Genomic DNA, 22,515 nt, shown 5'->3' with positions numbered 1-22,515 from the left:
GAATGATTCACGTAAAAGGAATGTTCTTCATTCAAGTAGCACTCGCCTAGGTGTGTCTAAACTGAATGTCATTCTCCCCTCTGTTGGTGTGAGAGGACCTTCAACTTTGAGACCCTCAGGACACAAACCCTCACAGTCTAACTGAAGACTCTTCCCTCCCCTGTGAGTGGTGGGACTTGTTTAATGAATGATACAGACTGTGACTCAGCCCCTCCTGGACAGAGAGCTGCTTGCCAGTCCTTCATTAGCTACGCCTTCTCCCACACAGCACCACCTGACCTTCCTCCTCACTCACCTGCTCATAACACTCCTCACCAAGTTTGTTTTCCTTCCTGACAACAACAACAAAAAAACAAAACAAAAAAACCCGCAGCTTTCTTTATTCTTAAGTTCTTTGGACTTCGTTTTTTCCTTTGACCCCCATGACCAGCTGGTGAGCCCCAGGCTCTCAGAGACCTTCTGTGTGTCCACTCAAGTACAGGGCACTCCGCTGACCCCACGCTATAGCATAGGACTGCCAGGAAAGGAGGCCCCGGACACCCTCTACTCTAGAGGGTTCTTAGACTTTCCTGCAATTACATTATAAGACTCTAGAGGTCACTGAAGGAAAATAGCACTAAACATCACCATATGCCGAAGTACTATAGTAACTCTAGCATACTATTCACGCTATAGTAATGGCAATCGTATAGTAATGGCAATACTAAAGGAAAACAGTACTAAGTATGAAAATGAGTACTAACTTTTGTGCTGACAATATTTACAAAGGCTTAATAAGGTTCTTTTCTGGTTCATAGATACTTTCTACTTCACACACAATACACCTTTCTGTAGTTCGTATGCCTATTCAATTAGAATTTTGAAAACAAAGATTTTTTTTAATTTAAATTTTATTTAGTTAACATACAGTGCAATATTGGTTTCAGGAGAATTCAGTGATTCATCACTCACATACAACACTCAGTGTTCATCGCAAGTGCCCTCCTTAGTACCCATCACCCATCTAGCCCATCCCCACACCCACTTCCCCTCCATCAACCCTCAGTTTGTTTTCTATCATTAAGAGTCTCTTGTGGTTTATTTCTGTTTTCCCCTCCCATGTGTTTATCTGTTTTGTTTCTTAAATTCCACATAGGAGGTGAAATCATGGTATTTGTCTTTCTCTGATTGATTTATTTTGCTTAGCATAATTCATTCTACCTCCATCCACATCGGTGCAAATGGCAAGATTTCATTCTTTTTGGGTGCTGAGTTTGATACATTCTATATAGATTTTGGATACCCTTTATCAGATATGTCACTTGCAAATATCTTCTCCCATTCCATGAGTTGCCTTTTAGTTTTGTTGATTGTTTCCTCCGCTGTGCAGAAGCTTTTGATCTTGATGAAATCCCAACAGTTCATGTTTGCTTTTGTTTCCCTTGAGTTCTGCAATGCATCTAGTAAGAAGTTGCTATGGCTGAAGTCAAAGAAGTTGCTGCCTGTATTCTCCTCTAGGATTTTGATGGTTTCTGGTCTCACATTTAGGTCTTTCAACCATTCTCAATCTATTCTTCTGTATGGTATCAGAAAGCAGTCTAGTTTCATTCTTATACATATTGCCATCCAATTTTCCCAACACCAACACTTGTTAAAGTGACTGTCTTTTTCCATTGGATATTCTTTCCTGCTTTGCAAAGATTAGTTGACCATATAGTTGTGAAAATAAAGATATTTTTAAGTGATGGTATAACAAGAACATGACTGAGATTTTATAGTTTCATCTTTGAGATCATACAAAGGACACAAAACTATTTTCACACATTTGTATTAATGTTATATTTTAATGTCAGTGTTATCAGTCCAGACTCTTGGTTGCAAGTGACAGAAACCGGACTTGAACCAGCTTATGTAAACACAGGGACAGTTTTGCTCAGGAAGGACTGAGGAACCAAACCCTTGAAGGGGCAGGAGGGACACAGCTTGGTCTCAGGGAGAACTGGAAGCAGGGATTGGAGGCCACTGCACAAATGTGAGATTAATGCTTCTCACTTTGAGAAGCAAAGATCTGGACTAAAGATGCTAGTACATCTTCGCCACTCTTGGGAAAAGCAGCAAGTCAGTGTGCTGGTAGTGTTCTTGAAACTTGAGATGGAAAAAGAGACGTGATCTTGAATAAAATATGTTCAATACATATTTATGGAAGGAACCCTGAGATTAAGAATGAAACATCTTGTAAATTGACACATGTCACAGAGTCCACGGCTGCTTCAAGTTCCCTAGGTGTGAGTTGAGAGAAACAAATTGCCTCAAGCTAATTAATGCACATGATATTGTTTGAAACAAAAACCTTACGGAAGATACAGGTTATAACCTGGGGTATTCTTTCTTGTCTTTTTCTTTGTAGGAGGTGTCAGTGAAAAAAAAGGTCCAGAATGATTACTAACCTATGACTCCCAACAGTATGACAGGTATCTTTTTTAAAATTCTCTTTGCATGTCTCCATTTTTGTTCCACCTGAAGAGAAATACAGGGTTTCTAGAAGACCAACGTAAGTCTTCACAACATTATTTTCCAAACCATCAACTAAGACTAAATGCAGATATATCCTAGGAATACATCCCTACCAGTGAGTTTTGCTCGTCTTCAGAAACTATGAGATGCAGAAACCTATCGTGAAGAAATAATTCACAGTGAAAGGCTTGGTTTTAGCCGTCCTAAGATAACCCTTGCACATGAGACACATTGACCCTTTATATTCATTCAGGTCAGTATAAGAAATGGCTCTACATACTTCTCCAAAATGGGCTGTTTATTCCAGTTAGCAGTACAGTTGGGATGGAATATGATTAGATCACATCAGGTGAATGAGGTAGAAAGTCTTAGCAAGGGACAAAGGAGACAGAATGACCCCCAAGGAACATAAGGTTGCAACAGTGTGAATTCTTTGTGCAACACACAGAGCAGGGGTTGCAAACTCAAAGGCCCCAGGGGCCAGGCAGAGGACACCAATGTGGGAACAGGTTGGGTGTAAGAGAAAACAACAAACAAAACTGGAGTACTCAGGTTCTCTGAAGAGAAGCCATTCTTCCACTCTAGGTGATCACTGACATACAGTAGGGAAGAAGCCCAGAATGCCCAAAGACTTCACCTTTTCAAAAGAAGTTGGAAATCCAGATTTTAAATGAAGTATTGCCACTCATAAATATTAACAATTAACTTAATAGAGTACCAAAGACTCCCGGGCCAGTCAAAATATGTCTGCTGACTGGAATCAACCCCATGGGCTACCAGTTTATAATCTCTGCTGTCTACCTTCCAGCCTATCACCAAGCCCACACGTGTTCTTGTGGTTACCACGACAGCAGGGCAGATACTCCTAGACCTCTGGGAGTCATGGGTACAGCTTGACCTTTGATAGTCCATTCATGTCACCTCCCTAGTGACAAACTAAACATACAGGACAAGTACTCCAAGAAGCCATTCCCCAGTAGACCTGAGAAACTGAAGCGACTTAAAGTTGCCAGTCAGCCTTCTGTAAGTTTGGGGACCTCCTAATGACCCTAACACTGCCTCCCTCAGCATCACTGCCCTCCCTTTATACCCACCTACCCTGGAGCTCCTGGGGCAGCAAAAAGATGGAGTGCCTGAACAGACCAGAACGATTCACACCAGTAAGAAGTGAGGGCCTCAGAACCACATCTCACCTTTTCCTATTTTTTTTTTTTTTGCTCACTAACAGTCATCAGAACATATCCACTCCATTTTTATTCCACTTCCAACCAGGCAAAATTCTTCCCCACTTAAATTGCACCTGTTCTGTGTCATAAACTCGGTCATTCAGTGGAAAATTGGCACACATCAACCTTAGCGATCTCCTTTGTGTTTACCTATGTGTGGGAATTTCAACTGGAAGGAATGAAGTATAAGTCTTTGCAGGCACAGGCACGTGTGAACACGTAGATATCAAGCAACAGGAAGCCACACTGCAAAGCCTAGGGAAAGTGTCCCCCTCTGATACAGGATAGTGCAAGATCAAGTGTGACACGAGTGGCTCTATACTCCATGATAACTTGCCCACTAGAAAAATACTCCAAAGATAGTCTCATGTAACCTTTTGAGACATGAAAATGGCAAAACTTGGTAGAAAAGTGGGTAATTTAGTGGATGTCCATTGCTATGAGGTTGGTTCCAGATAGAGTCCAGAAGTGGCCATCCATCCCAGGTTTCTATAGAGCAGGGCTAGCATTTTTTTTTTTTTTTAAAGAGCCAGATGGTAAATATCTCTGGCATTGCAGACTACTCAGTTCTGCCATTGTAGCACGAAAAGCCATGGAGTATACATAAACATGTTTCAACACAACTTTATTTACTAAACAGGCAGCAGGCCAGCTTTGGCCCAAGGACTGTAGTTTGTGAACTCTTGGTCTAGAGTCCAATAGAGTCCAGACCATCTTATTGTTGAGCAAAACCCCCAAGGTCAACTCAGGTCATCTCCAGGACAGAGCGATGAATCTAGGCTCACTCCAGGACAATTCTAGATTGAGCCAGCTTTTCAGCTGATCTTGAAGTCAAGATGCTTTTCTTGCAGACTGAGCTGGAACCCCAGGTGCCTCCCAGTGGAGGAGGGAGTTTTTGCTTCCTGGCATTTGTTTCATAGTGTAGAAACTGACAGTACTATTTGCAAAAGAAATCTACTCCATACACACGTTTACTGCATGTTAATGGACTCAGCTGAGAGAATTATCGCTTTAGACTCGTTTGTGAACGAAATAAAAAAGTATCCTTTCCCCTCGCTTTTTTGCTATGGTCTCCGGCTATGTGTTTATTTTAAAAAATCTAAAGAGTTTTATTGTGGGAGACCATAGTAAAGTTGTATGTAAGTCATCGGAGTTAAGTGCTTGCTTTAGGAGCATAATTTAAAGGGCAAATATACATTATTTTCTTCTTTGAAAAACATAATAGGCAATATTACTGTTATGCAGTACAGGAAATCAATTAATCTCTTTGAAAATAAAACCATTCTTTAAATGAAAAGGAATAAGAACGTTGAATTTATTTTCCTAAAAGCAAAAAGACCATTTTCAGATAAGAGTCATGTTGATGGTATGCAATCTCTTTCAGCCAGAATGCTTAGTAAATTTATTTTTGCATTAGCTTGCATGGAAATTTGTTTATTTTCTAGGGTTATTCAATATCAGCTACAGTGGAGTCCAGTCTTGCCAAAATTTTCTGGTTGCTTTACCTAATTTGAAATTAGGACTATATGAAATCACTCATTGAAAGATATGGACTCTTAATGGAGATAGTCAGAAAGTGCCTTAATATGGTATTTTGTTAATCTGGCATTAAGCACTGCTTCCTAAGTAATCTGAGAATTCCGCTAACATTTATGGCATTATAATGAGCTCTATTTTGCATAAAGCCATGATTCACAGCAAAGTTTGTTCCAAAATGTGAATGAATACCTAAAAGTTCAAATACCAAAGTTAGAGGCTTTTGGCCTTGGTCAAAAAGAAACATCCTTATGATGTTTGCCCTTTTCTTTTTCTTTCTCAGACTATTACTCTTGAGTGTATCCCAGGCATGAGGGGAGGGATGTTAGCAAGGATAGGACAGCTCTCAGCTGTTGCTCCAATGTTCCACTGTATGATCTTCAGATTGTTTGCATGTTTGGGGATGGGGTCGTTTGTTTAAAAAAAAAAAAAAAACCTATGTAATTCTTCATTTTGCTTAATTTACACTTCTCATTACTGCTCAGGTTGACCTTTTTTTACATGCTTCTTGGCCACTTGTATTTCTTCATCCATAACTCACTTCATATTTATGGTCCGCTTGCTCATTGTGGATTTTCTGTTTTTCTCGAGGTTTATAGAAGTTTATTATATATTAAGGATAGTAACCAAGCATGTCACCTAATGTCCCTAGATCTTTAATTCCTTATTAAATGAGAAAAGGAAACTAGTTCATCTCTAATTCTCCTTCTACATTTACAATTAGGTTATACTTCACATTGTAAACATTTATAAATCACATTTTCATAAAGTAGAGCATGGGTACATTGATGGTTGGAAGAAAAAGGGATTCCCGGAGCAGTGTTTTCTGTGTTTTAAGACTATCCTAATGAACAGGTTTTTCAGAGTCAAACCAAACATTTAAGCTGGGAAAACAGTAATTTATTGTGAGCCCATGGCATTTTCCAGGGGGTGGCTCTCCACGTGTTCCTTAGGCTTTTCAAATGTTCCTTATAACGGTTTCATTCCTTTAGAAAGAGAATCACCATTGTGTTTATGTCCCACAGCCTAAGTAGACCATCATCACGGAATCAGGAGGTTGTTCACAGCAAAATTAGGACACTATCCAAAGATAATGTTAACAGTGTCACTGTTAACCTATCCCGCTGTCAATACTCTTCTGAAATAGGATTTTGGTCATGGTTTCTTAGTAATCATTCACTGATACGGCCCTTGATGTTATACTTTAAAAAAAAAAAAAAAAAAAAAAAGGTCTATTTTGAGAGAAACAGCACATGCACAAGCAGGGGAGGAGCAGAGAGAAGGAGAGCGAGAATTCCAAGCATGCTCCACACCATCAGTGCAGAGCCTCACACCAGGCTCGATGTCAGGAACTGTGTGACATGACCGGAGCCGAAATCCAGAGTCAGATGCTTAATGACCAAGTCACCCAAATGCCCCCAGACTTTTAATATAATGGGACTTAAGTAATGTTAGTACCAACTGCGCTGTATATGCCTTCACAGCTCTAATAGTAGAGTTTAATCTCAAGGAAACGAAAGGAAATGCTAAGTTAAAGGGACGGAATATCTTTAAAAACCTTTTCTGTTGCCAAATTGTCACCAGATTATTAGACGGATTGAGATACCGATCAGCAGTACAGCACCCATTTAATCATAAATCCTCCAAGTTTGGAGCTTTTTGGTAATTAATTTTTGAGTATTAGACAAAATTTTATCACAGCTTTTTAAAACTTTATATCTTTCTTACTGATAATTTGGCTACACACACACACACACACACACACACACACACACACTGACCACTTAAAAGACTTGTATAACTTACCTGCTCATTTAACTTTCCTGTTGTGTCATTTATCTTTTTCTTATGATTCACACATTAAGAAAATAATTCATTGTCAATGACTGAGGTTATAATCATTTTCCAATTTTGTTTTATTCTTTTTAAAAACTGATTTAAACTCAGGTTGGTTAATATACAGTGTAGCATTGGTTTCAAGAGAATTTAGTGATTCATCGCTTACATAGAACATCCAGTGCCCAGCCCAATAATTGCCCTCCTTAATGCCCATCACCCATCTAGTCCATCCCCCCCATCCCCTCCTCTCCAGCAACCCTCAGTTTGGTCTCTGTATTTAAGAGTCTCTTATGGGTTGCCTTCCTCTCTGTTTTTATCTTATTTTCCAATTTTAGTATATATCTCTTCTCATTTTGGCAATATTTGACCGTTTTAAATTTCTCTTTTTCTTTTGAAATAATTCCATACTAACAGAAAAGTCTGCAAGATTGGTTCCAAGAAGCCCTAGCTACCCTCGATTCAGAGTCCTCAAATGTCAACACTTTATCACATTTGCTTAATTCTTTTCCCCACTCTCTATGTCTCTCTGTCCCTGTTGCTAGGTCTCTATGTAATTTTTATTTTGAACCATTTACAAATAAGTTGTATACGTCAACAAATACCATGCCATCATGTTTACAAGTTTTTAGGTTCTACACAGTGAGCTCTATTGAGGTGTCATTTTGTGATTTATGCCTTTGCTGGTCTAAGCTTGATTTTGTCAAGCTTAGAAATGTCTTCTGGTGAGGACTGAGGGACACACAGCTCAAGGAGTTCTTTGCAATGAGTTAGCATTACTATTTCAACATGTAGTTCTCGTTAAGGAGACAAGGATGACTGGTCACAGTTGAAAATTTTCTCAACAAACACCCTCTCTTATTTATCCTTTATGCACCAACCATCCACCCAAAGTACCAGAGCCTTTGATGGCAGGGAGGGAGAGCCTGCCAGTGCTGGAGGCCCTTCTGTCCCTTCTTCCCCAAGTCAGGCCTGCCAAACCCCAAGTCTTTGTACTGGTTACCCCTGCAAAGGACACAACCGTAGAAGCCAGACACGATGCTCTGCATCCTTCCCCATGTTGCTACAGGAGCTGGGAGAGGTTATATTGATTTATGCACTCCTGGCATAATTCTTCCGAAAGAGCATCTAGAGGCTTCTTTCACATTCTTCCAAGTTCCTGTTTCCCTGGTGGTGGCCAAAAATAAAACATGGCCTGGGATTTCATGGAGCCAGCTATGCACATGACAAACGTTGCCACAAATAGTTCTGGAGAAGGAAAAATACCAACTCGCCCAAATAGCTAGCTCTCCCGTTGGTGGAGCCAATTACAAAAAGGACCTTTGGTTTTATTTCTTGGGCATTTAACCACATGAAACAATGGGGGCCGTTTTGCTCCCTCCTCGGCTTGGTGTCACTTCTACAAGAAACAAAAATCTCACTGAAAGGCTAGAAAGGAAACATCAGTCTTCTCTGAAATGCCTTGAGGGCAGAAGGGAGGCTGCTGTACCCACATCACACAGAAAATCTTTCAACTCCTCCACAGACAGCTCTCCCACCGATCACTACTAATGGTAACTGCTGAAATGTCTTGTCCTCTTCTCGCTCTCCCCGCTAAGGCCAAAAATCCTGGTGTGGTGGCTCTAAACACACTGCTTCCCCTCCCCCAGGTCAGTCAGGATTCTCTTCCCTCTTCTCCTCCCTCCTCCCCAGCCCATAACTCCATCTTCTCTTTTCCTCTGAAGGTTGTGGGTCCCTTCTCTCCCCTCTCCCACTTACATCCCCTTTTAAGGCCCCACACAGCAGAATAAATAGATCTTCCTTTCTAAGGAACTCACCTTAGAAGGCAGGAGAGGGGAAAGTCGTAAATGCTTATAATTTTATACCCCCCCCCCCAACTCCCATCACACACAAATTGGTAGAAACGAGTCACTCCATAGTGTCCTGTCTGGGGAAGAAAGGAACCCAGAACCTCAGTTCAAAATTTTCTCCCGTTTCCACCAGAACAAGGGAGAAGTCAAGAAAACCACAAAAAGGGAGCGCAAATTCCTGTGCAAATAACACATCACCCTTTGACACAAAAGCAAATACTTTTTTCTCAGTAAACAGAATGCACAGTGACCTTTTGCACAATACAAATGGGGACCTTGCCACATATCCTAGCTAAAGAAAACCTGGCCCTGTTGTAATCTGATGGCCTCTGTCCTCCCATCTCTCACCTCTTTAACATCCTGAACTTCTCCTGGAAGATAGATTTCCTACTGAAAAGTGTGGAACTTTCTGAAAGAGAGTAGATTAATGAAATCTCACCAAATCCAGCCAGATTAGTGAAAAATTTCCCCCAAAATTCTAGAACAACTTCACCCTCCAAGTTTGAGCTGCAGCCCAGTGATCAAGAAGTTGAAATGTCAAAGGGACAGGGCTTTACAGAGAATGATGGAAGTACAAAAGAAAAAAATTTCTTTATCACTAACCCCTGTATTCTTTCAAGAAGAATTCCTTTACACTGTTTGGCTTTTTCTAGAGGTCTGCCCTAACCCCCAGCCCCACTGTCCCTGCTCCCCACTCTGCGCCCATTCTCAGCATCACCATCATCATCATTACCGTTTCTTCAACCACCCCAATCAAGCTGTCATCAGTCTGATAAACTCATCTCTACCTCCTTCAAGGTTGCCGTAACCAAGAATCACCCCGCACATCTTTACTTGGCTCCTGCTAACAAACAACATAATAACAAATAACAAACGTAACCTAGCAGGGTTCTGCTGTGTTGGGACTATCCTCCTCTCTATTCCCCAAATGCCACTGAAGGTCCGGCGCAGTGGCACATTGGCAGGTGCAAGACCCTTCAGAAGAATTGAAAATAATTTTTCCCAACAAAAATTGAGTCCCTAATGAATATGTGATGTTATTTTGTTTGCAGTGAGTCAAGAGTTTTCTTTGGGGGATGCCTGAAGGGCTCAGTTGGTTAAGGGTCTGACTCTGGATTTCGGCTCAGGTCGTGATCTCATGATTTGTGGGCTAAGTGACTTTAAGTAGTGATAGGTCTCATTTTTTTTGTTAGTCTTCCTCATGCTCACTGCCAAGGGAGGTAAGGTGAGCAGTCTTTCCTCAACTGATTAAAGCAGAACCCCCTCTTTGATGGATGACCTAGCCTTCACCTGCTCAAACTTGCCAGTACATTAGAATCATCTTGTGAGGTTTTTAATTTTTGTTTTGTTTTGTTTAGAGAGCACACGCGCACATGCACATGTGCACAGGCACAGAAGTTGGGGAGGGGGAGGGGGAGGGGGAGAGGGAGAGAGAATCTTAAGCTCCACACCCAGCACAGGGATCAATCCCATGACCCTGGGGATCATGACTTGAGCTGAAGTCAAGAGTCAGATGCTCAGCCAACTGAGCCACGCAGAAGCCCTTATCCTTTTTTTAATGTTTATTTTTTGAGAGAGCATGTGAGCAGGGCAGGGTAGAGAGAGAGGGAGACACAGAATCCAATGCAGACTCCAGGCTCTGAGCTGTCAGCACAGAGCCCAATGCACGGCTTAAACCCACAAACTGTGAGATCATGACCTGAGCCAAAGTCAGCCACTTAACCGACTGAGCCACCCAGGTGCCTCTATCCTGGGAGCTTTTTAAAATCCTGATTATGCCCATGTCACCCCAGACCAGTTAAATCAGAATCTCTAGGTAGACACAAGACTCAGCATTCTTGTAAAACTGTCTAGGTGATTCCATTGCACAACCCATTCTGAAAGCCATAAGGTGGACACAGATTCTCAGCCCAGGCTGCCCAATACAGTCAAACTAGGAAACTATTTAAAAATATCAGTGTCTGTGACCCACTCTGGAAGATTCCAATTGGCTTGGTCTAGGGTGGAGCCTCTTTTTTTTTTTTTTTTTCTTTTAAACCACTCTACTTGGGCAAGTGGTTTTGTTTTGTTTTTTTTTTGTTTTTTGTTTTTGGGGTTTTTCTTGGTTTTGGGGGGGGTTTTGTTTGCTTTAACTCCTCAAGTGATTCTGATGTGCATCTAGTGTTGAGAAAAGAGCAGTTGTCTCTCAACTTGGTGGTGAGGTATCCACATCACTGGAAATTTTGGCCTAAAAAAGAAAAAAAAAAAAAAAAAAAAAAAAGGCCAAACAAGCTCTATACTACCATCCAACCTAACAGCATGTACCCGAGCTTCTGGATTCTCTGAGCTCTCCAGATGATTCTGATACACACAAGTTTAAGAACCACTGATCTAGAGGGTTTTTGTCTTCCATATTGGAAATGTTTGGGGAAATGTTTATTTTCTAACATTCATTCTAACACTTCATGTGAGTACCTACAAAAGACATCTAAAATATCACCAGTTAAGGGGCACTCGGGTGGCACAGTCGGTTCAGTGTCTGACTTCACCTCAGGTCATGATCTCATGGCTCATGGGGTCGGCCCCATGTTGGGCTCAGCGCTGACAGCTCAGACCCTGGAGCCTGCTTCAGATTCTCTCTCTCTCAAAAGCAAACATTTTTAATAAATAAATGCATACACACACACACACACACACACACACACACACACACACAGAAGATGTCACCAGTGAATCTAGGCCTAACCTGGCCGCGATGACAAACAGAAATGTAGTTAAAGATGCTTTACTCCCAATGACTACCTGGGTGTGCTCCATTACTGTCGCCCATGAACAACAGACCCACGTCCCTGCAACCATGCATTTGGCTGGTGGGTGCCATCATTGGCATTTATCTAAAAAGCCCATTAGGGTAGCAGCCTCTCCAGTTTAAATGATCACAATGTCCTTCAGGAGTGCACTCCTAGGGCAGCATTTTTCATAAAAAAAGAAAAATGGAACTTTACTGGACATTCTTCTTTAGTGGGTCGTTTAAAAGTTGTAAGGTGCATTCAGTTAAGAAAGGACTTTCTTCCTGGGAGGGTGGTGGTGGTGGTGGTTGTTTAAAGAAAATTAAAGGACTTCCATGTGGGCCCTCAGAAGAATGTAGCTTTCTGGTGAGCAGTATCTATGGGTTATGGTGCTCAGTCTGGACTGCTCACTGGGAGAGCTTAAAAAAATCCCCATGCTGAAAATACTGAACTTTTCTCAAAAGATTGTGGTGAGGGTATTAGATTTATAGAAATCATTTAACACAGGGTGTGGCACATTGGGACACAACATAGACATTCTGAGGGAGAACCAGGTACATAATAGGCATCACTAATGTTAATTGTGAAAAATGGCCCATATAATTAACTGAACTACAATGGGGGGGAAAAACAGATGTAAACAAATGTTTTCAGTTTTTTTTGTTTGTTTTTCAGGTAAGCTTACGTGTTATCATTTTGTTTAGCTCACTCCCATAATTCATGTTTTCTCTTTAGTGTCTCATTCAAATTCAGCATCCTATTTAGGATTTCCTGAAAGACTTCTCTATACAACAGGCCTTTCTTTTTTTAAAACAGGAGAGACAAGAAATGCCTCTGTCATTCCTTATCTTATGGAAAGACATTTTTAATGAAGCAATAATCTAAACATAACATTTGAAGCAAACAATTCGCACAAAAGGAAGTACATAGTTTTTAATACAAGCTCTTCCTTTCTATAATCCTTGATAAAATAAGCATCTTAAAACACTTGCTGGTATTATTACTTCATTGTCTTAATAGGCATAGGTTCCTATGCCACCCAAGACCAAGGGGCCACACTAATACAGTATCTTCCTGCATGCTTCGCGTTCCCCAGGATGTAGAACATAAGCACATAAGGAGGAAGTGACAGCAGAAAACAAGAGGGGGAGACACATACCCTTGCAGCTACCAATACAAAGAAAGAGCAAACAAAGATGGGTTTCTCATCATTCTATTTCTTTCCACATTTATAGTATCAAATTGTGGTTCCCACTTTTCTGCCAAGACCCTCTTGTGACTTCCCCACACATATCTCCCTTGAACCCTATGCTTCCAAATATTTTACCTGCCAAACAGCATTTATTAAATAGAATTCATTGCGTGTTTTTAATAATCAAAACGTATGTAATAGAATATTGTTGACGAGAATAAAATGAATAATGATCCCACACTACACAGATACAAAAAAAAAAAATTGTGAAAAACCAGAAGGCATAAGATTTTTCATGACAGTAGCATAGGCTGTTTCATATTGTATCGTCTCCCTTGGGCCTTTCTGAACTTTAGAGATTGTTCATACTTTCCCAATACTACTTTTGTGGACCTCAAGTTAAGTGAATATTCTGCACTCCAATTTTCTCAACTCTAAGTAGGAATTATACTCCTATATTATTTAGCTAAATAGAACTATAAATGAAGCCATCAGAATACCAATTACTGCTGGCACTAACTTTAATCAAAAAAGTCTTTCAGTATTATTATAAAATCATTCTTCAAAGATTAAGTCTATGTAAATGAATATGAAATAGCCTACCATACTCAGTAATGCATAATGAAAATATTCATGAGAATTTCAATCATTTGATACTGTGCTCCAAATTAGATCAAGAAATCATTGCCATAAATCAGAACATTAGCAAAGTCTGAGTTTTTTCAATAGAAAATTCTAATTAAATTTAACATTACAGCATCTAAGATATTAGACTCTAGACATAGAAACACAAAAAATAGTTCTTACCTTGGAGAAGCTCACAGTCAAGAGATCACAGTTTCTGAACGCATCAATACCGATTTTTTTTAACAACTCAAAAGACTTAGAGGTTTAGAACTAGAAGGAATCTTACAGACCATCTGTTCCAACCTCCTGAAATTACAGGTGGGGAAACAAAGCCCATGAACTCAAAGTAATGTGCTTACAGCCATGCAGCAATGTACCGTGCAGGTGTCTCAGGTCTTCTCATAAAGGATTCTTCACACCTCTCCTCCTTTGAGCTCCCATCGGCTCTGATTCCATTTGTAAAAGTTTTAGGAGAAGATTAAAAAAACGATTTGGAATCCTATGAAGTGTAAAATGATGCTCTCTACTACCACAAGGAGAACCCCAAAATCTCAGTGACTTCATACAACAAAATTTTATATCTGACTCATGTTAAATCCAGTGCCACACATTGTTGGTGGATGGATAACATTCCCCACGGTCATTTGAGGGCCCAGGCTCCTTCCTTCTTACATGCCCATTCACTTCTAGGACTTCATAATTTTCTCTATTCAACAGGAGAGGGAGAAAAGAAAAATGAAAGGATATATGGACTTGTTTTATGGGCCGGGCCGGGCCTGGAAGTGGTGCCCAATGTTCTTATTCACTCCACTGGCTTGAACTCAGTCACATGGCCACGTGTGACTAGAAGGGAGGCTGAGAAATGCAGCCTAGCACGTGCCCAGGAAGTAGAGAGCACACAGATTTCGATGATGAGTCTGTGCCACAAAGGGCTATACAAATGCATGAAAATATTATGGAAGTAGGTGAGGTCAGGAAAGACCGGATTTTTATATTAAAGTCGTTTTTGTTAATATTTTTGAGAGAGAGAGAGAGAGAGAGAGAGAGAGAGAGAGAGAGAGAGACAGACACAGAGCACAAGCAGGGGAGAGGCGGGGGGGGGGGGGGGGGGGGGGGGGTGGGAACACAACCTGAAGCAGCTCCAGGCTCCAAGCTGTCAGCAGAGAGCCCAACCCAAGGCTTGAACCCATGAACCATGGGATCATGACCGGAGCTGAAGTCGGACCCTTAACTGACTGAGCCACCCAGGCACCCCTGAAGTCATCTTTTTGTTTAAAGATGTCTGGTACAGTCCTCTAAACCTTTCCCAGGTAATATCAGCATCTCCAGACAGGGCTAGGATGATCTATTTTGACCACCACTTCTAGATGCTTTTGGAGTTTGCATGATGATATAGTGAAAAGAACATAGATTTTGGAGTTATTTGTCCTTGGGTTCAAATCCCCAGTTTTCCACTTATTAACCTGGTGAATTTGAGCAAGTTGCTTAAAAGTTGCTTAAAAAGATGGCAGAAAGGATCCTGGAGTTGTAGCAATAACCTAGTTAAATCGGTCAGCAAACATCTATTGAGAGCCCCCTGTGTGACAAGTCTTGTGGGTATACTCTAAGGAAGCAGCGATTAAGGGGAGAGCACTGAGTCTAGATCAATAAATAGTATGTGCACAGTCATTGTCACCAGCAGGCACTCCATGAACGTGAAGTGATCTGGGTTCGGACCCTTCTCAGCACACTCTGCAAATTTGTTATGATTTGTTTTTGGCCCTGTGCATCTAAGCTATGAAGACAGGTTTATCCCTCAAAATTCCAGATAGAATACATTAATGAATAATAATGCATCTGAGAGATGGAGAGGTCAAGTGGAAAGTGTTTCACTTGTTCCTGCCATTTGGAAGTGAATTGACAGGGTAAGAATTCTAGGAAGCATGTTACAAAGCAAGGGCTTAAAATATCATGATTTGGGCTACAAATATTTTTTCAGTTTCAACAGGTTTCCTCAAACAGAGCCCTCTTCAAAGGCTGGTGGCCTTTATGTTGCAAAGCATCTTTTACAAGCCAGAGAAGGAGGGTCTTCTGGGGAGGTGACCAGGTCCCTGAGGGCACATAGTGGTAAGGCCATAGCGGCCCCTCCCGCTGGCTGACAGGTCAGGAAGAGTGTGCAAGGCCCCCCAAGAGAAGGAAGAGGACAGTATCTGCACACAGTCATGGCCAAGGGCTTTGTCTTCTTGCTGAGGCTCTCTCCAGACACCCAACCTGGGGGGAAGCCTCCCCCTCTGGCCCTCCTGGACTCCTGGTCTCTCAGTTCTTGTTTTGCTTCTCTTTATTTGCTTTTATCTCTTTAAGTGCAGAATAGGATGGGGGGAGCAAGCAAATAATGAGGACAATAGGTCTCCAACCCAGGAAAGTATACACCATCTTGCCCCAAACCATATGCGTATGGCTGACCCATTAAAACGCAATAGAGGGGTCGAGTGCACAGGCCTGTGGGCAAATCCACCTAGGATCCAGTGTGGCTTTGCCTCTTCTGCTGTGGCCTAGGGCAAGTTGTTTTCCCTTTCTCAATACGCACTTTCTTCATCTGTGAAATGGAAAGGATCATTATTTATCTCAATATTAGTGTTAAGGGTCAAAAAGAAATCATGTCACATGCTTAGCAGTAGGACTGAAACATCGTGAGCCTCAAGTAATAAATGACAGATACCGTCACCACCACCAGTAGCTATCTCCACTGTCTACTACCAGTCACTATCTCCAAGCCAAATACACCACTCCTGCCAGGAAGGCTTAGGGGGGGATGCAACTGTCCTATTATCTTGCTTCAAACACATTAGAGGATGAATCGGATACATCCCATAACCAAATGCCATCCAGCTCTCTTGAACAGCCCTTTCCACAGTCCAAGAAGTAAAGAATCATAGGTGGGAGTCAGAAATGGGTCCCCCAGTCCTTTCCAGCAGCGATCCAGAAACATTCTGAAGGGATATCTTAAATGAATGGACAGTTTTCAAGGAATGAGACACCACTGAAAATCTATTCCTAAATATTCTAGCATCCTTTTGCTGCTTGCCTGCCTCTAGAATACATCTGCCTTGTTCCCTACTTTCCAGACGAGGATTTCCTAAAGATCCTTTTGCGCATGGTTCTTATGCAATCCCTGGTCTTAAAGGAGCCCAGGAAATATTGACCAGGCTTGGGATGAGCCTAATTGTTTCCAGGCAGGGGCAGTTATAGCCATGGTAGATTCCCTCTCCTTTCAAACTAACAGTCCGAGCAAGTTGAATTACTAGAGACCTGCTTTAAGATGCAATATTTCCAAGATGAAGAATACACTGTGCTTCCTGACCCTATCAGGCCCCAACCCTTCACAGGAATTTTCCGTGTGCCACAGATTCATTGAAGAAACGCCTTTGATCTCCACATGCACCAGCCAAAAGGACAGGAGTTGAATTGGCCAGAGTATGGAGCTCCTGGGCCTGGGACAGGTTGGCCCAGGGCCGGTGATAATTTTACCGTACTTCATCCACAACTCTCTCTCTTCACCACCACCACCCCCCCCTCCTCCCCCCGCTTCTCTCTCAGGAACTCTTGCCATCTACGGGTCTGGTCTGTTTGGCACTCTTAAAGCTTCTCACCACTGTCCCCCACCCACTTTGTGCACATCACATCACGTTGCCAGAGTTGCCCCCGCCCTATAGAATACTATCGTTTGCCAGTCCCTAGGGGTGCACTGGTTGACAAAGTCAACCAGTTATCTTGACACAAGGAGCCACCTGAATGCATCGGCCGGTATGAGGTCATCCTAAATACTCAACAGCTGCCCTAATCCTGAGTCCGGGTTAGAGCTACGGAAGACAGGGCCTGCGAGTCCTAGAAACAAGGAGGTTGCTTCATTTGGATGAGGGCCATCTGCCTTCACCCAGTTTCGCCCCGGACTGTCTCAGCGCTGCCCACATCACATGCACACTTTGGAGGGGGAAGGGCAGCAGTCAGGCATGGTTTTGTTGTAACTGTCCAGAGGTTTTTGGGCTGGTGTGAGCTCCAAGGTCCCTTCGGGCCCCAACTATTCTGTGAATTTTGCTGCTCTGAGCCCACTGGATAAAGACCAGTTGAGCCAGTTAATTTGCCTGGAACTCGGCAAATTGCTGCACATCAACCTACCATACATGGCCCTGGCTGATGTTCAGGAGAACAGAGTCTGGAGAACAAAGTAAAGCAATTCATGGAGTCACCCCAGTTTGCCAAGGTAGGATCACTTTGGCATAAAGTGATACACTCATACACTGGCATAAAGTAAAACCTTCCATTTCTAAGCCTTCCAATAAGAAAGGACTCTGAAGCTCATCCCTACTGCTAATTATTTTACTCATGTTGCGTCTGCTTCACTAGCTTTAAATACAAGCCTATACAGCATGCCCTCCAAATATAGATCCACAGCAGCCCAGAGAGAAGACAGCCTGGGATTTATGGGAACAGGGACATTTCAAATACCTAACAAAAATGGGCTCTATCATATCAAAACCCACAGGTCAATATTAGCCATGAAGAGAAAGTAAATAAGGTTTGTTTGGGGGCACAGCAAGTTTCTTCTAGTGTTTCTTCCCTTGCTGGAAAGGTGATCAATACTAACTGCAAATAGTTGCTTGTAATAAAGTATTCATGACTATATTCCAGTGGCATCGCATCACAGGTTTGCTTATGTGTATATGACTTTAGAAGGTGAGCGGTGCTTTATGAATTTCACCATCTTCCCCATCCACTAAACATAAGTGTCCATGTTATTAAGGCACCCTCGCTAAAATTTCGCAGATTGGAGGTACATTTAGATTAAATTCATGCCACTTAAAACACAGGTGTTTCAGGGTGCCTGGGTGGTTCTGTCAGTTAAGCATCTGACTTCGGCTCAGGTCATGAGCTCATGCCTCGTGAGTTCGAGCCCCAGGTCAGGCTATGTGCTAAGCGCTCAGAGCCTACAGCCTGCTTCAGAGTCTGTGTCTCCCTCTGCCCCACTCTCCGGGCTCCATTCCTGTGCTCTCAAAAATTGACACCCACAAAAAAATAAAAACACAGGTGTTCCTGCTAGTGCTATCAGTCAGTCATACCTTAGCGTGTATTAATTCAATCAGACTTTTCCTCCTCCTGGAGTCAGTGAACAGACTGGTGGGGAGGAGACAATGGCAGGGTCAGTGTAAGAGCACCCTGAATCAGAGGCTATCAAGAAAACGCACTCACTTTGCAGTTTTGCAGGCAGGGTTTCATGGCCTCAGCACTGTCGACGTTAGAGGTGGATAATTCTTGCTGCGGAAGGCTATCCTGGGATTGTAAAAACTGTAGCGGCATCCCTGGCCTATATCCACGAGCTGCTGGCAGTGTGCACACTCCCCCAAGTTGTGACTGCTGAAAGTGTCTCCAGACATTGACCACTGTCCTCAGGGAAGCAAAAAGCCCAGGTGAGGACCGCCAGCCTAGGGGCAGCCTCTAAGCACTCGCGGTAACTTCCGGCTCTCTTTCTGAGTCCTTATATGGATCCACCTAATAACCCTCAGACAACCGTCATGTGCAAGGCATGTGGGATTTTTGTTCCAGAACAGCTTCCTCACTTCAGCAACTTCTTCCTCTTCCCCACTGTGCTCATCTTCTCAGGCAAACTTATTTCTAGAATGAAGGCAGGAAGTAAAGTGCCCATTTTGCTTGAGGTAGCAAGTTTGAATCATTTTGTGACACCTGCCACTTAATGTGCCAGCCACAGTGTCTTAAATGTAACAGTGAGAATACCCAAGAGAACATCCCATGTGTAGGTTGTGGAGTGCTGTGACACTGCCATTTTGGTAGAACTGTTGTCTCTTCAAGAAGCTGTCACCTCTAGACAGATGACAGACAAACAGGATAATTGCCTACAGAACATTATTTTCTCTCCTTTTGGTTATTATTTGGTCAGACAGTATCACAAGCCAGACTTTCATAAAGCTGGAGATGTTTGTATCTCAAACTGTGACTTTTCCCCCCCAAAATCATGCCTTTCAAGTTCCCAAGCATCAGCGTTCTCCAGCACTGTTGTTCCATGGCTGAAATCAGACAAGCCTGTTCATTTGAACATAATGTCCTTCCTACACTTCAGAAGAAATATGCCTTTTGACTCCATCCTTTTTGAGGAGAGATTTCGTTTCCTAAAGCAGATGAACCTCTCTCGAAGGAATATTCATGCTAAGAGATGAAGGTCCACAGTAATTCCATAGGATTTCTCACCTGTCATCAGGCCAGGTTGGCCCATCCTGAGCAGGATTCCAGGCACAGCTTTGTGACTGTGGGCCAAGGTTCTACTTCTCTGGCCTGTACTGGCCTTATCTGTGGAATGTAGCATCGAGGTTATGAGAACAGCTTCCATTCGCGTTCTGAAACTGCGGGCAACATCTTTAGTTCTCTCAGCCACAGATTCCTCATCTGTGAAATGGGGCTGATAAACCCCAGCCCCCCCACTGCATCACTGTAAGGAGTAAATCAAACACAGCATGTACCTTCCCCTGGCAGGTAGCAGGCCTTCTCCCAGGGTTAGCTCTCAAGATCATAAACTCAAAGTGAAATTATCCTTTTGTCAGTTCTCAGTTATTTGGTGGCCTTTTAGCTTTCCAGACGGGCAGCTAGGAAACAAACCAATTCTTCCTTATCTTGGTCATTTCGCTTGGTTGGTTGCTTGGTTTTTGCCTTCTATGTTTTTTGGCCACTTGGAGGAACAGCCCACAGCATCATAAACACGAACTTTTTGAACAGTCAGCAGCAGCAAGAGAAACAGAATCCCTTAGTGCACAGCTGTCTCTTATTTGGTAGATTTGCTGGAAAAAATTTTTTAATTAGAAAAACAGCTCTTAATGGTTGAGGTATAGAGTGAAAATGTCAGAATTCAAAACAGCATGGAGATTGAGCAATAAATCATTGTTGTATACTTAAAAACATGTTTTCACCTAAAAGATCATGGGAGGAAGAATCAGAAGACCTATCCTAGTTCTTCCCCCATTTGGGGGACCTTGAACAAGTCTGAGCTTTAGTTTATTTCAAACTTCTAACTGTGTATATTTTAGTGGACAGAATGGAGTTCTTTGGCCTGTGGTGATCTAAAGCATTTGGTGCTGGCTTGCCATTAACAGGTGGAAGTGTGGCTGAGTCAGCTAGACCTGCTGGCTGGGTGTGGATCCTGACTTTTATTCTTTACGACTGTGTGACCTTGGGCAAGTTGTTTAACCTCTCTGTGCCCCAGTTTCCTCACCTGAAAAATGAGGATATTTTTATCTCCTCGAGTTAAAGAATAAATGTAAAATTCTCAGAAGAGGTGCCCGGCGTGTAGGTTAGCTATTACTTTTATTATTTTGTTGGCGGTCTCTAGAAAAGAAACCTGACAAAGGTGAAATTATAACTGGGAATCTTGGGGTCTGGATTTTTCCACCTCGTGTACTACATTTACCAACTAACCATTTAGGAAATAAAGACATTAGACACACTTCCCTTTAATTTCCCTAGCCTGTAACCAAATATATCTTCCCCCTCTGATTCGTGAATAGGAAACCTTATCTCTACATAGTAAATATTAAGTCTTACCAAAGTTTAAATTGGGTAACCACACATTTAACAAATTCTATGTACTTTACATGGGGACTGTGCCCCTAGAACAGTGTCTCAAACATCAGTGTGGTTGGGAATCGCACAAGGATCTTGTTAATATGCAGATTCTGATTCATCAATTCTGGGGCCAGAATCCCACGTTTCTAACGAGCTCCTGGGTGATGCAGATGCGGTGTGATCCTCGGTCACACTTACAGATATTCACAAGCCACCTGAGGACGGAAGGGTCGTGGCGGCACACGTGGCCCTCATTGGGGGCACACAGGCTAGAGAGGGGCGGGCCTGCAGACCCTCATTGCCCCACACCCTCTCCAGCTCTGTTTTAAGCAACTGAAAAGCTTAAGAAAAACCAAAAAGGTGTGAGGGAGACATTAGAAATCCCACCCACTTCTCTTGGTTTTCCTGCACTGTAAAAAAGCATTGTAGAACAGCTTGCACCAAGCGGTTTGACCCATCTGCAGTGCTAAATTATCTTCCACAAGACAGGCAGGTAGAAAGCCATTTAATTCTCCCCTCCATTTCCACTCAGGAAGAACAGGTGCTCAGCCAGACCCTCCCAGGGAACATTACGTACCCTGCAGAGCTGTGTCATACCACTGGGGCCCATTTAATGAAATGGATTTAAGTATTTAACAGTGGTCAGAGAGCCTGAAAACATCCCCAAAGCATCTGCTTTCAAGGAGTCCTCACTATCTAAAACATCTCGCCTGCTAGCATAACCAAGAGTAAGGAAGGGGCAAGTACCACGGCAGGGCCTCGATCCCTGAACAAAAGGGAAAACCAAAGTTCTCCAGGTTGAAATACTTCCCCTAAATAAGGGAAAGATCTACATTGATCTCGATCCTAGTTGCTTATTTTCACAGAGAAATATGGACAATGATAGATTCTATGAAAACCCAGAGAAGGATGGATCCATAGCTCTATGTGTTATTCTACTTTAACCCCAGCATCTATTTTGCTGATTACCCAAGAGGCACATTTTACCTTTTTGAGAAATTGTAAATCTCGGTTTGTTCTTTATCCACAAATTATACCCCAGCCCTAGCTTGCAAAGTTAGAAAGGATTCATGGGTATTTCCTACCCTGGGAAGGGGTATTTCGAGTTTGGAAACATAAAATGGGGACAGTCTTACAGACTACCTTATGTTTTTTTCAGCAATGTGGGTTCGGACTGGCAACGAGAATAAACATTATGATCTGAACTTTCATACAGGGGAAATCTAATCCTGGCAGTAAACATCTGTTCCCTTTTATGTGCATTTGTGGCTCTTTAATAGGAATGTTTTTGCAACAGCTGTAGCTTTTCTAATATCCTAAATGGAATCTCTGTAGCCTTTAGAGTAATTACACCTCAAAGTTTAAGTCATCCGACCTGAGGA

General features: G+C 42.3%; 1 protein-coding gene across 4 annotated transcripts in view; it reads left to right on the top strand.

Moving 5' to 3' along the window:
* The window catches only part of THRB (thyroid hormone receptor beta), a 335,135-nt gene that overhangs the window by 227,034 nt on the left and 85,586 nt on the right, over window positions 1–22,515 (top strand). For 3 of the 4 annotated variants that reach the window (XM_042956864.1, XM_042956861.1, XM_042956863.1), the window contains exon 2: window positions 2,387–2,450. The exons of the other annotated variant lie outside the window; for it this stretch is intronic. In XM_042956864.1, the coding sequence (XP_042812798.1) occupies window positions 2,429–2,450 (22 nt within the window). In that variant the 5' untranslated portion in view covers window positions 2,387–2,428. The remainder of the gene's footprint in view (window positions 1–2,386; window positions 2,451–22,515) is intronic. 4 annotated transcript variants of the gene reach the window in all.

The sequence above is a fragment of the Panthera tigris genome, chromosome C2 (assembly GCF_018350195.1).
Source record: "Panthera tigris isolate Pti1 chromosome C2, P.tigris_Pti1_mat1.1, whole genome shotgun sequence".
In the NCBI taxonomy this organism is placed as follows: domain Eukaryota; kingdom Metazoa; phylum Chordata; class Mammalia; order Carnivora; family Felidae; genus Panthera; species Panthera tigris.
Note: the sequence above shows the minus strand (reverse complement) of the source record. Positions and strands in the feature narration are given on the sequence as shown.